We start from the raw sequence: 11,030 nt of genomic DNA on the forward strand, positions 1-11,030 counted from the left end.
CTTTTTAGAGACCAACGTAGTAATAACAAAGGATAAGGTGTAGTTTGCTTGGTCATTCCAAATTAGAGTTTCCTGGTGGTTGTGATTAGAACAGTTTACTCTTTTTTATGAATGTGGTATTTTTCTGAGAAATAGGACTAGGTATTTTTTTTTTCTATTTGATACTTTAGTGTTTGCTACATTTTATTTGATAGCTGTCATAGTGTTTGTGTCTGTTCAATAAGGGGACTGCTCTTCCACAAGGCAAGTAGGTTTTTAATTTTTTATTTTCCTAGCCTGATTCTTTTGATTGTATGGATAGTTAGGAATTGCAAAACGGTCTATGTAATTATTTGACTAGGTGTTTGTAGTAATGCACTTAGTTTTTAACTAATTGTTTCTAATTTTTAGGGGATGCATTTATTTGGCATTTTTTAATAAAAGTTTTTAGTGCCCCTACCACTGTTTAGATATAAATGAATGAAATCTTTAGTTTGTAGAAATGCAGTAAGAAAATGTATGCATGCCAACTGCGTATTTAAGTGAAATAGTGTATACGAATAAAAACAATTCGTGTTTTACAAATAGTTTTAAGATTGTAAGAGTCGTAACTCTATTAGGATTAAGCCAGGTGAGTAACTGAAAAGCCAGTAAATTTCTGGAGATTGTTTCAAGGACTTTGGGATGAGTGGTCACGACGTCGTGGATTGCAAGGGTATAGGAACGGAACACAGTGGGCTTGCAATTTTACTAAATGTGGAATTTTCTGTGTGAAAAACAGGTGAACGATAGACGACAGGGATTTTTACGATCTTCCGTCTACTGCGCAGGAGTAACATGCGCAGTTGTGTTTGTTTAAAAAAAAAAGATCCGGCGGTTTTATTTGTGATTGTGCTCTCCTCTTCCGTTGAAGAACTGTTCAATGTTACTGGAGTTCCTGGTTTATGGCACTTGTTTTGTCTTAGTGAACTCCGTTTTGTGTTTCTAGGTTTTATTAGTCCACATAGAACAGCTCTGTTTTCGAAATGCTTTAGCGCCGGAAGAATCCATCCGCGGAGTGACACGAAGTGTAAAGCAACCGGAAAAGCTGCAGGGTCAAGATGGTGGTTGTAGAACTGAGAGTCGTGAGCAATCGCATGAATTAAAAGAACGGTAGAAGTTAAAGGAAAATAAAGGCCCTCCAGGGCCCAGGTTTCGACGACAAAGAATTCATATGCCACCGAAGAAAGAGGAAACCATTTTTCAAATTAACATCTGAGCACGGGATGGATCCAGGGTCCGACGAGTTCCTGCCGCCGCCAGAGTGCCCAGTGTTTGAACCTACCTGGGCCGAATTCCGAGACCCGCTGGGCTACATCGCGAAAATCAGGCCCATTGCAGAAAAGTCGGGTATTTGCAAGATCCGTCCACCAACGGTAAGGCTCTGAAACAAAATTTGGAAATCGGCTTGGGAACTAGAGTACTGCAAAGCCTTAACTCGTTAGTTCTTGTTGTTAAATACTGTATGCATGTATAATTTCTTGTTTTGTAAATAACCATGATACGTTAGCATCAGAGAGGTGGCTTCCAACCGTCGGACCTCGTAGGGTTATTTTACAAAGAAAATAAGAAAGAATTTGAAATTGGTTTTATGCTGTGCTACAACACACGCATTTCTAAAACAATAATATTTACATTGAAAACGTTCAGATGTACTTCCAACTCTTGAGACATAACTGAAAGCACACACACCCACAAAAATTATATAGATTTTCTTATTAACCCCTAGGCTTAACCTCCTGCTGTAAAAACTCAGGTAAGAATGCGGGCGGATGTGAACTCTTCCATTTATTTAATTTGGTTTTCACGGACAGGTCTCTCTTTTGGATTTGTTTTACTCAAAACTGCTAACTGAAACTGTTACCTTTCTCTGAATTAAGAAGACAAACTTAACTGCGTCTAGACTATCACTTTAAATGACGGAAATGAAAATTCAGCGTGTCCTCTTAATGCACACGTTATTACTCATTTGTTAGATGCTTAATCTGACTACATTTCTTTCTTCTATTTGTACATATTATTCTTACTACTACTAATTATAATTCTCTTCTTAAAACAGTAGTGAGTGCGAATAAATAGTGATCCAGCTTTCAAAATCACTTCTAGGGGCACCTGGGTGGCTTAGTGGGTTAAAGCCTCTGCCTTCAGCTCGGGTCATGATCCCAGGGTCCTGGGATCGAGCCCCACATCAGGCTCTCTGCTCGGTAGGGAGCCTGCCTCCCCCACTCTCTGTGCCTGCCTCTCTGCCTACTTGTGATCTCTGTCAGTCAAATAAATAAATAAAATCTTAAAAAAAAATCACTTCTGATCCATGTTACATTTTTCTTAACTTTAGTAAGAACCCAACAAGTGAGTCCACATTGAGGTGTGCTTCATTATTTTCAAATTAATCTTTTAGGCCCTTTCTCAAGATTTGTTTTATTTTGTTGTATTTTTTTTCTCCTTGTTTTGTTGGAAGACACGTACCAAGATGTTTTGAAGGTGTTTTTTTTTTTGTTGTTGTTGTTGCTGTTTTTCTTTTTCATTTACTTGGTATTAAAGAGGCAACCATTTGAACATTTAGGAGCAAAAAATAGCAGCCAGAAGTCTTAAAAGGGAGGAATATTATACTGAAAACAAATGGTTCTAGTTCTTCCCATCTTTATCCTTTGCTATGCCATAATAAGATCTTTTATTTTCTTCTAGGACTGGCAACCTCCCTTTGCAGTAGAAGTTGACAACTTCAGATTCACACCTCGCATTCAGAGGCTAAATGAACTGGAGGTAAAATGGAAAGTCATCCAGTTATGCTGGAATTTGAGTTCTGATCATACTTTACTAATACTTATATAACTGTAGTTAACCATACATGTTTTTAAAGGCGATAATATTGGATTCTAACCCCAGTTCCATTTTTTCGAGAATATTCATCTCTTATAAAGTCTTCTGGAAAATGACAGCACATGAACAAGAGTTTTATTTTTTTCAGAATTGAATGACATATTTTTCTGCCGTAGAATTGGCTAAAATTAGGGATAGCAAGAAGACAGATTTTTTTCCTGCCCATGCCAACATATTTTATCATTGTGGAGTTTCCCTGATTTCTTCATAAGAGCAAAGTTCAGGACAGATACATGGTCAACTAAATTTTCCACTTGAGTGGTGGTAGTACATAAGTTTTTGAATAAGATGGACTGTATTTGATATGGATCACAGTATTTAGGAAAGACAAATTTTATTTTTTAAAGCAGTCAACAGCCTGCATATTCAGCTTTGTAGTATTAAATATGGAAAGCTAATGAATGATGTGGCATTTTCCTTTGCTATTATGAGTTTTAGCCTGGTGAGAAATTCCAAAACGACTTAGCATAAGAGAAGGTTAATTCAGAAATTATGGAAATTTTTGACATAACATAGAAAAATACTTCATTTTTTTCAGTGTGTATAGACTACAGCATGCTGTAAGGAAGATATTAGATTAAGCCTAAATGGTCTTGCTTAGCCTTTCCTTTACTAAATCTAAGGACGGTGCTTTAGATTTAGGGATGAAAGATTTTGACTTTGAGGCATCACTCTTTGAGCTCTCTTTTTAGATTGAAGAATCAGCTTAGTTGAGCCTTTGTTAGACAGTAGTGGTAAGATAGACAGTGAAATGTAGATTCTAGCCTAGTAGAGCACTGTAGATATATGAAACAATACTTGTTCATTCAAGTTACATTGGACCACAGTCAGGTTAAGGAGTAAACCAGTCTCATAAGACTCTCTCTTCCTCAGGCTCAGACCAGAGTAAAACTGAACTATTTGGATCAGATTGCAAAATTCTGGGAAATCCAAGGTTCTTCATTAAAAATTCCCAATGTGGAACGGCGGATCTTGGATCTCTACAGCCTTAGTAAGGTGAGAGTACTTCTGCTTTAAAGAGAAAAAAAAAAGTAAAAACCCCTGGGTAGGAGACCCTGTGGTTGAATTTTGTGTCTTTAAGTAGGAAAGCACACAATACAGAACTTGCCAATATTTCTTTACAAAATCTTTTCATCTTGGAACAATTGACATAGTTGGTAGTGCACAGTCCTCATTTTTAACCCTCTCTGCTACTGTTTAGGTCTCTTAGTTTGCACACAGTTAATTTACACCTTTCTTATCCTTGCAGATTGTGATGGAGGAAGGTGGCTATGAAGCCATTTGCAAAGATCGTCGTTGGGCCCGAGTTGCCCAACGACTCAACTATCCGCCAGGCAAAAATATTGGCTCCCTGCTACGATCTCATTATGAGCGCATCATTTACCCCTATGAAATGTTTCAGTCCGGAGCCAACCTTGTGGTGAGGGCTCTTAGCTGATTTGGTGCCTAATATGATTTTGCTTTCTAGTCTTGTCTTCCATTTTCTGGATTGAGCTTCTTCCTGAGCAGTCAGGGCTTAGAATCTTTATGTACATTGATAGAAGTTTTGGGAATTGGCTCTGGAAAATATTGTTCAGTTTGAGAAGAAGTATGAAGTATATTTTGAAGACGTTTTAGATACTTTAGAGCAGCTATGTTAGAATTGGAGGATTGTTTTTTCTGTCTTCCTCTCTTGAAGGTTACTGGATATTTTTATGGAGTGGATATCAAAGTATAAGACAAAAGCATCCTCTGTGATAAAGATAATTATCTTACGGAATTACTAAGCTTTTTAAGGGTAGTGCAAATAAAAGTTAGTTTAAGGATAATATTTTGATACTGGGTTTAACTCAAGGAGTGGAAACCAATTTGGCTGGGTATCTAAAATAACGTTTTTAAGTTTTATTATTTTCAGGGCATTTTATGAAACTGTGTATACGTGAATATTTGTAAATGGCTATTTTACTTAATCTGTGTAATTTTGTTGGATTTGATATTTATATTGTCCACTTTTCTGACAAAGGTATTGGAACAGCACAAGGCATACAAAGTAGGAATAGGAGCCTAGGTTCAAACCTGATAGTCGGTTGCAAAGACTGTTCTCCACTATGCTTTACTGCTTATACATAAGCAGATATGTAGAAGAATTCTCATTGTATGTGTGCTTTTATCACAGAAAATATAAACAGTAAATTTGTGTAATTAAGAAGGAAGTATAGCTTTCATTGTTAGAGATTTAAGATAAAGGAATCATTTCATTATTTGCTGATTATGAATGTGACTAATTCCTGACCTTAGGTTTTCTCATGTTCGCAGCAGTGTAACACTCACCCATTTGACAATGAGGAAAAAGACAAGGAATACAAACCCCACAGCATTCCCTTTAGACAGTCTGTGCAGCCTTCCAAGTTTAGTAGCTATAGTCGGCGGGCAAAAAGACTACAACCTGATGTGAGTGCCTTTTTTTCCCCGAAAACTTCAAAGTTTATCTAGAACTTGTTCAGTTCATATCTATAAGACATTCTTTTTTTTTTTTTTCATGTATAGTTGGTTCAAGATGGATTTATTTGAAAATGAATGAGTTATTTTTATGGGTATTGTTTGTAATATTTTTGTTCTGGTAGTTTTGTTTTTACACATTTTAAAAACATACTCTTTTAATATAGTTTTTTAAAAAAGATTTTATTTATTTCTTTGAGAGAAACCACATTAGCAGGGGGAGGGACAGAGATAAAGGGCCTGACATGGGTCTCACTCTCACGATCTATGAGATCATGTACTTGAACTGAAACCAAGAGCCTAACTGACTGAGCCATGTGGACACCCCTCTTTCTAATATAGTTTTAGGGGTTTTCTTGAATCTTGGGTTGATTCACATAGACTCTGTATTGTTGTCTCTTTTTTTGTTAGTTTTGTTCTGTGTTCTTTTATGAGATGGATAGTCAGCCACAAGGGAAGCTTGGGAAAAAGTTATACTCAGGAGACTTGCCTCACAGGGCCACAGTACAAAGCAAAAGCATGAGTCAGGTTGTAGGAACAGGATAAGGGGAAAGTGTAGGTCATGACCTTAATGGGGTTTCTCAGGGAAGGGCGAGGCGCAGTAGGAAAATGGTTTAGGATTGGCTGGCTTGAACAGTTTGGATGGACTCTAATCTGTTGGAACACTCCTGTTTCCTTCTTGCCTGGTACCTGGCCCTGAGATGATTAAGGCAGAGGAATATTACGTCCTCTTGTGCCGAAGCCTAACTGAAGGTATGGCCCCCGATTGGTTGATTTGAGTATGAAATGCAAACTCTTTGCTGGGTTCTTTGGTATTTCAAAGAATTGGCTAACCTCAGAGGAGCAGTCTTTCCCCATCCAGGCAGGGGTTTTCATGTGTCAAACGATGTAGTATCAGAAAATTAAAAACACAGACAAGAGAGACTTAGTTTCATTTCTTGCTAAACCTGATTTGTGAGGATCCCTGTGTATCTCAGTCAGTTACCAAAGGACCTGAGCCTTTGGCTCAGGTGATGATCTTCCGGTCCTGGGATTGAGTCCTGCATCGGGCTTCCTCCTCCCTGGGGTGTCTGTTTTTCCCTCTGCTGATCCCCTTCTTGCGCCTACTTTCTCAAATAAATAAAATCTTTAAAAAACAACAACAACAACAATGACCAAAAAAAACCTGTTTCATGTGTCCACATATGTTCTCATTAAATTTTGGATGTTTGTGCTTCTAAAATATATTTCATTAGGATAATGCAGTTTGGGGGAGAAATATGGGGTGGCTGGGTGATGGACACTGGGGAGGCTATGTACTGTGGTGAGTGCTGTGAATTCTTTAAGCCTGACGATTCACAGACCTGTGCCCCTGAAGCAAGTAATACGTTTTATGTTAACTAAAAAAGGGTAATGCTATTTGTTCTTACATACTTTCTGAGTAAAACTTATACTAAAATTTTAAATATTTTAATATTTGGATGTAGAAGGAAGAAAGATGGTGATTTAGCTCAGATTAGTGCAGTTTGGATAGATTCTGCATGAGTGATTTAGTTCTTCAAACAAGGTAGCATCACATAATTATCTGACTAAGAAAAGTGAGCTAATAATTTGGGAATCAAAAATTTCTTTAAAAGTAGTAATTATCAGCTAAGGACACAAAATATTTTCAAAATCAAGGAATCTTTAGATACTTTTTCTTAAGAATGAAATTGTCCAGTTTATGGGAAAGGTCTTAAAAATTCTTAAAACCGTGTAGTTACCAAAACAAATTGTACTTCCAGAACATTAAGAGGAAAATAATTATAAATAAGTTCTGCCTGAAGCACAAAAGAAGTAAATGCAGTGACAAATTGGGAATGATACCTTTTTTCCCCAATTTGAGCTAGGTATATGTAATACAAGAATGCATAGTAAGATTTTTGAAAGGATAAGAATAATACCTGTTATGTCATTAAAAAAAAATTTATTATGTTGTTAGTCACCATATACTTAGTCATATAGTATGTCATAGTTTTTGATGCAGTGTTCCATGATTCATTGTATAACACCCAGTGCTCCATGCAATATGTGCCCTCCTTAATACCCATCACTGGGCTTACTGATCCCCCCCGTGCCTCCCCTTTGAAACCCTCAGTTTCCAGGTATCCGTAGTTTATCATGGTTCATCTGTTCCTCTCATTTCCCTCCCCCTTCATTTTTCCCTTCCTTCTCATGTCCTCCGTGCTATTCCTTATGTTCCAGAAGTAAGTGAAACCATCAGATAATTGACTTATTTCACTTAGCAGATTCTCTTCCAGTCCCATCCATGTTGATGGCAGAAGTTGGGTATTCATCCTTTCTGATGGCTGAGTAATATTCCATTGTATGTGTGGACCACATCTTCTTTATCCATTCATCTGTTAAAGGGCATCTTGCTCTTTCCAGAGTTTGGCTGTTGTGGACATTGCTGCTGTAAACATTGGGGTACCCTGTGCCCTTCTTTTATCTACATTTGTATCTTTGGGGTAAGTACCCAGTCTTGCAATTGCAGGGTGATAGAGTAACTCTGTTTTTAATTTTTTGAGGAACCTCCACACTGTTTTCCAACTTGCAGTCCCACCAACAGTGTAAGAGAGTTCCCCCTTCTCCACATTCTCTCCAACAGTTGTTTTGTCTTGTTAATTTTTGCCATTCTAACTGGTACAAGGTATCGCTGTGGATTTGATTTGATCTCCCTGATGGCTAATGATGATGAACATTTTTTCATGTGTCTTTTGGCCATTTGTATGTCTTCTTTGGAGAAGTGTCTGTTCATGTCTTATGCCCATTTTTTAACATGATTATCTGCTTTTTTGGGTGTTGAGTTTGAGGAGTTTTTTATAGATCTTGGATATCAGCCCTTTATCTGTATGTCATTTGCAAATATTTTCTCCCATTCCATGGATTGCCTCTGTGTTTTGTTGACCATTTCCTTTGCTGTGCAGAAGCTTTTTGTCTTGATGAAGTCCCAAAAGCTCATTTTTGCTTTTGTTTCCCTGGCCTTTGGAGACACGTCTCGAAAGAAGTTGCTGTGGCTGGTGTCGAAGAGAATACTGCCTGTGTTGTCTTATAGGATTTTGATGGATTCCTGCCTCACGTTGAGTTCTTTCATTCATTTTGAGTTTATCTTTGTGTATGTTGTAAGTGGATGGTTGACTTTCATTCTTCTGTACATAGCTGTCCAGTTTTCCCAGCACCGTTTATTGAAGAGACTGTCTTTTTTCCAAAGGATATTTTTTTCCTGGTGTGTGGGAGATTAGTTGACCATAGAGTTGAGGATCCATATCTGGGCTCTCTACTCTGTTCCACTGGTCTATGTGTCTGTTTCTATACCAGTACCATGCTGTCTTGGTGATTGCAGCTTTGTAATAAAGCTTGAAGCCAGGCAGTGTGATGCCCCAGCTTTGTTTACTTTTCAACATTTCGTTGGCAGTTTGGGGTCTTTTCTGGTTCGCTACAAGTTTTAGGATTGTTTTTTGAAAAATGCCCTGGTGTTCTGATGCGGATGGCGTTGAAAGTACGGATAGCTCTGGGGAGGATAGATGTTTTGACAGTGTTTATTTTTCTGATCTGTGAGCATGGAATGTGTTTCCATGTTTTTGTCTTCTTCAGTTTCTTTCTTAAGTATTCTTTCGTTCCCAGAGTATATATCCTTCACCTCTTCGGTTAGGTTTATTTCCAAGGTATCTTATGGTTCTTGGTGCTGTTGTAAAGGGAATTGCTTCTCTGGTTTCTCTTTCTACAGTCACATTGTTAGGGTATAAGAAAGCAGCGGATTTCTGTGCATTGATTTTGTGTTCTGCCGTGTTGCTGAATTGCTGTATGAGTTCTAGTAATCTGGGGGTGGAGAATTTTGATTTTCCACCTAAGAGTATTATGTAATCTGAGAAGAGAGAGATTGACGACTTCTTTGCCGGTTTGAATACCTTTTATTTCCTTTTGCTGTCCAGTCGCTGTTGCTAGGACTTCTAGTACTGTGTTGAACATCTCTGTTGTGTTCCTGATCTTAAGGGAAAGGCTCTCAGCTTTTCCCTGTTGAGAATGATATACACCGTGGGTTTTTCATAGATGGATTTTATGAAGTTGAGGAATGTTCCCTCTATCCCTGTACTCTGAAGAGTTTTAATCAGGAAAGGATGCTGTATTTTGTCAGATGCTTTTTCTGCTTTGATTGAGAGGACCATGTGGCTCTTCTGTCTTCTCGTATTGATTTGTTCATCACGTTGATTGATTGGCGAATGTTGAACCACGCTTGCATCCCAGGGATAAATCCCACCTGATCATGGTAAATAATCTTTTTTTTCTTTTTTTAAAGATTTTATTTATTTATTTGACAGAGACAGATCACAAGTAGATGGAGAGGCAGGTAGAGAAAGAGAGAGAGGGAAGCAGGCTCCCTGCTGAGCAGAGAGCCCGATGCGGGACTCGATCCCAGGACCCTGAGATCATGACCTGAGCCGAAGGCAGCGGCTTAACCCTTAACCGGCGCCCCGGTAAATAATCTTTTTTTAACGTACTGTTGGATCCTATTAGCTAGGATCTTGTTGAGAATCTTGGCTTCTGTATTCATCAGGGATATTGGTCTGAAATTCTCCTTTTTGATGGGTCTTTGCCTGGTTTTGGGATCAAGGTAGTGGTGGCTTCATAGAAAGAGTCTGGAAGTTTTCCTTCTGTTTCTGTTTTTTGGAACAGCTTCAGTAGAGTAGGTATGATTTCTTCTTTGAATGTTTGGTAGAATTTCCGTGGGAAGCCATCTGGCCCTAAACTCTTGTTTTTTGGGAAGTTTTTATTATTTTATTATTTTTTTAAAGATTTTATTTATTTATCAGAGAGAGAGATGGGGAGAGAGCGAGCACAGGCAGACAGAATGGCAGGCAGAGGCAGAGGGAGAAGCAGGCTCCCTGCTGAGCAAGGAGCCCGACATGGGACTCCATCCCAGGACGCTGGGATCATGACCTGAGCCGAAGGCAGCTGCTTAACCAACTCAGCCACCCAGGCGTCCCTTTTGGGAGGTTTTTAATTAATGTTTTAATTTTGTTACTGGTCATCGGTCTATTCAGGTTGTCAGTTGTCCCGTTTCAGTCTTAGAAGTTTATAGGTTTCTAGGAATGCAGCCATTTCTTCTAGGTTGCTTAACTTACTGGCATTTAGCTGTTGATAATAATTTCTGTTAATTGTTTCTATTTTGTTGGTGTTAGTGATGATCTTTCTCCTTTCATTCCTGATTTTACTAATTTGAGTCCTTTCTCTTTTTTGGTTTAGTCTGGCCAGTGGTTTATTAATATCATTAATTCTTTCAGAGGACCAATTTCTAGTTTTGTCGATGTGTTCTGCTGTATCTCTGGTTTGTAATTCATTTATCTCCGCTCTGATCTTAATTATTACCCTTTTCGTGCATTGGTTGGGCTTAATTTTTTTATTCTCCAATTTTTTGAAAGTATAACGATAGTTTGTGTATTTGGGATTTTTATGTATTTTTGAATGAGGCTTGGATGACTCTCTCTTTCCCCTTTAGGACCGCCTTTGCCATAGCCCGTAGGTTTTGGACCGATATGCTTTTGTTCTCATTGGTTTTCATGAATTGTTTAAGTTGTTCTTTGATTTCCTGGTTGACCCAAATGTTCTTAAGCAGGACGGTCTTTAGCTTCCAAGTG

General features: G+C 38.2%; 1 protein-coding gene across 9 annotated transcripts in view; it reads left to right on the forward strand.

Moving 5' to 3' along the window:
* The first annotated feature begins 907 nt into the window (after positions 1-907).
* Positions 908-11,030, forward strand: part of LOC132008032 (lysine-specific demethylase 5D) — a 69,868-nt gene continuing 59,745 nt past the window's right edge. For 2 of the 9 annotated variants that reach the window (XM_059386420.1, XM_059386421.1), the window contains exons 1-5: positions 914-1,394; positions 2,704-2,781; positions 3,772-3,894; positions 4,148-4,318; positions 5,194-5,328. In XM_059386420.1, the coding sequence (XP_059242403.1) occupies positions 1,245-1,394; positions 2,704-2,781; positions 3,772-3,894; positions 4,148-4,318; positions 5,194-5,328 (657 nt within the window). In that variant the 5' untranslated portion in view covers positions 914-1,244. Of the gene's footprint in view, positions 1,395-2,703; positions 2,782-3,771; positions 3,895-4,147; positions 4,319-5,175; positions 5,329-5,394; positions 6,130-11,030 lie in introns of those variants that run through there. The other 7 variants (XM_059386427.1, XM_059386423.1, XM_059386419.1 and 4 more) reach the window with 7 other exon arrangements.

The sequence above is a fragment of the Mustela nigripes genome, unplaced genomic scaffold (assembly GCF_022355385.1).
Source record: "Mustela nigripes isolate SB6536 unplaced genomic scaffold, MUSNIG.SB6536 HiC_scaffold_20, whole genome shotgun sequence".
Lineage (NCBI taxonomy): Eukaryota > Metazoa > Chordata > Mammalia > Carnivora > Mustelidae > Mustela > Mustela nigripes.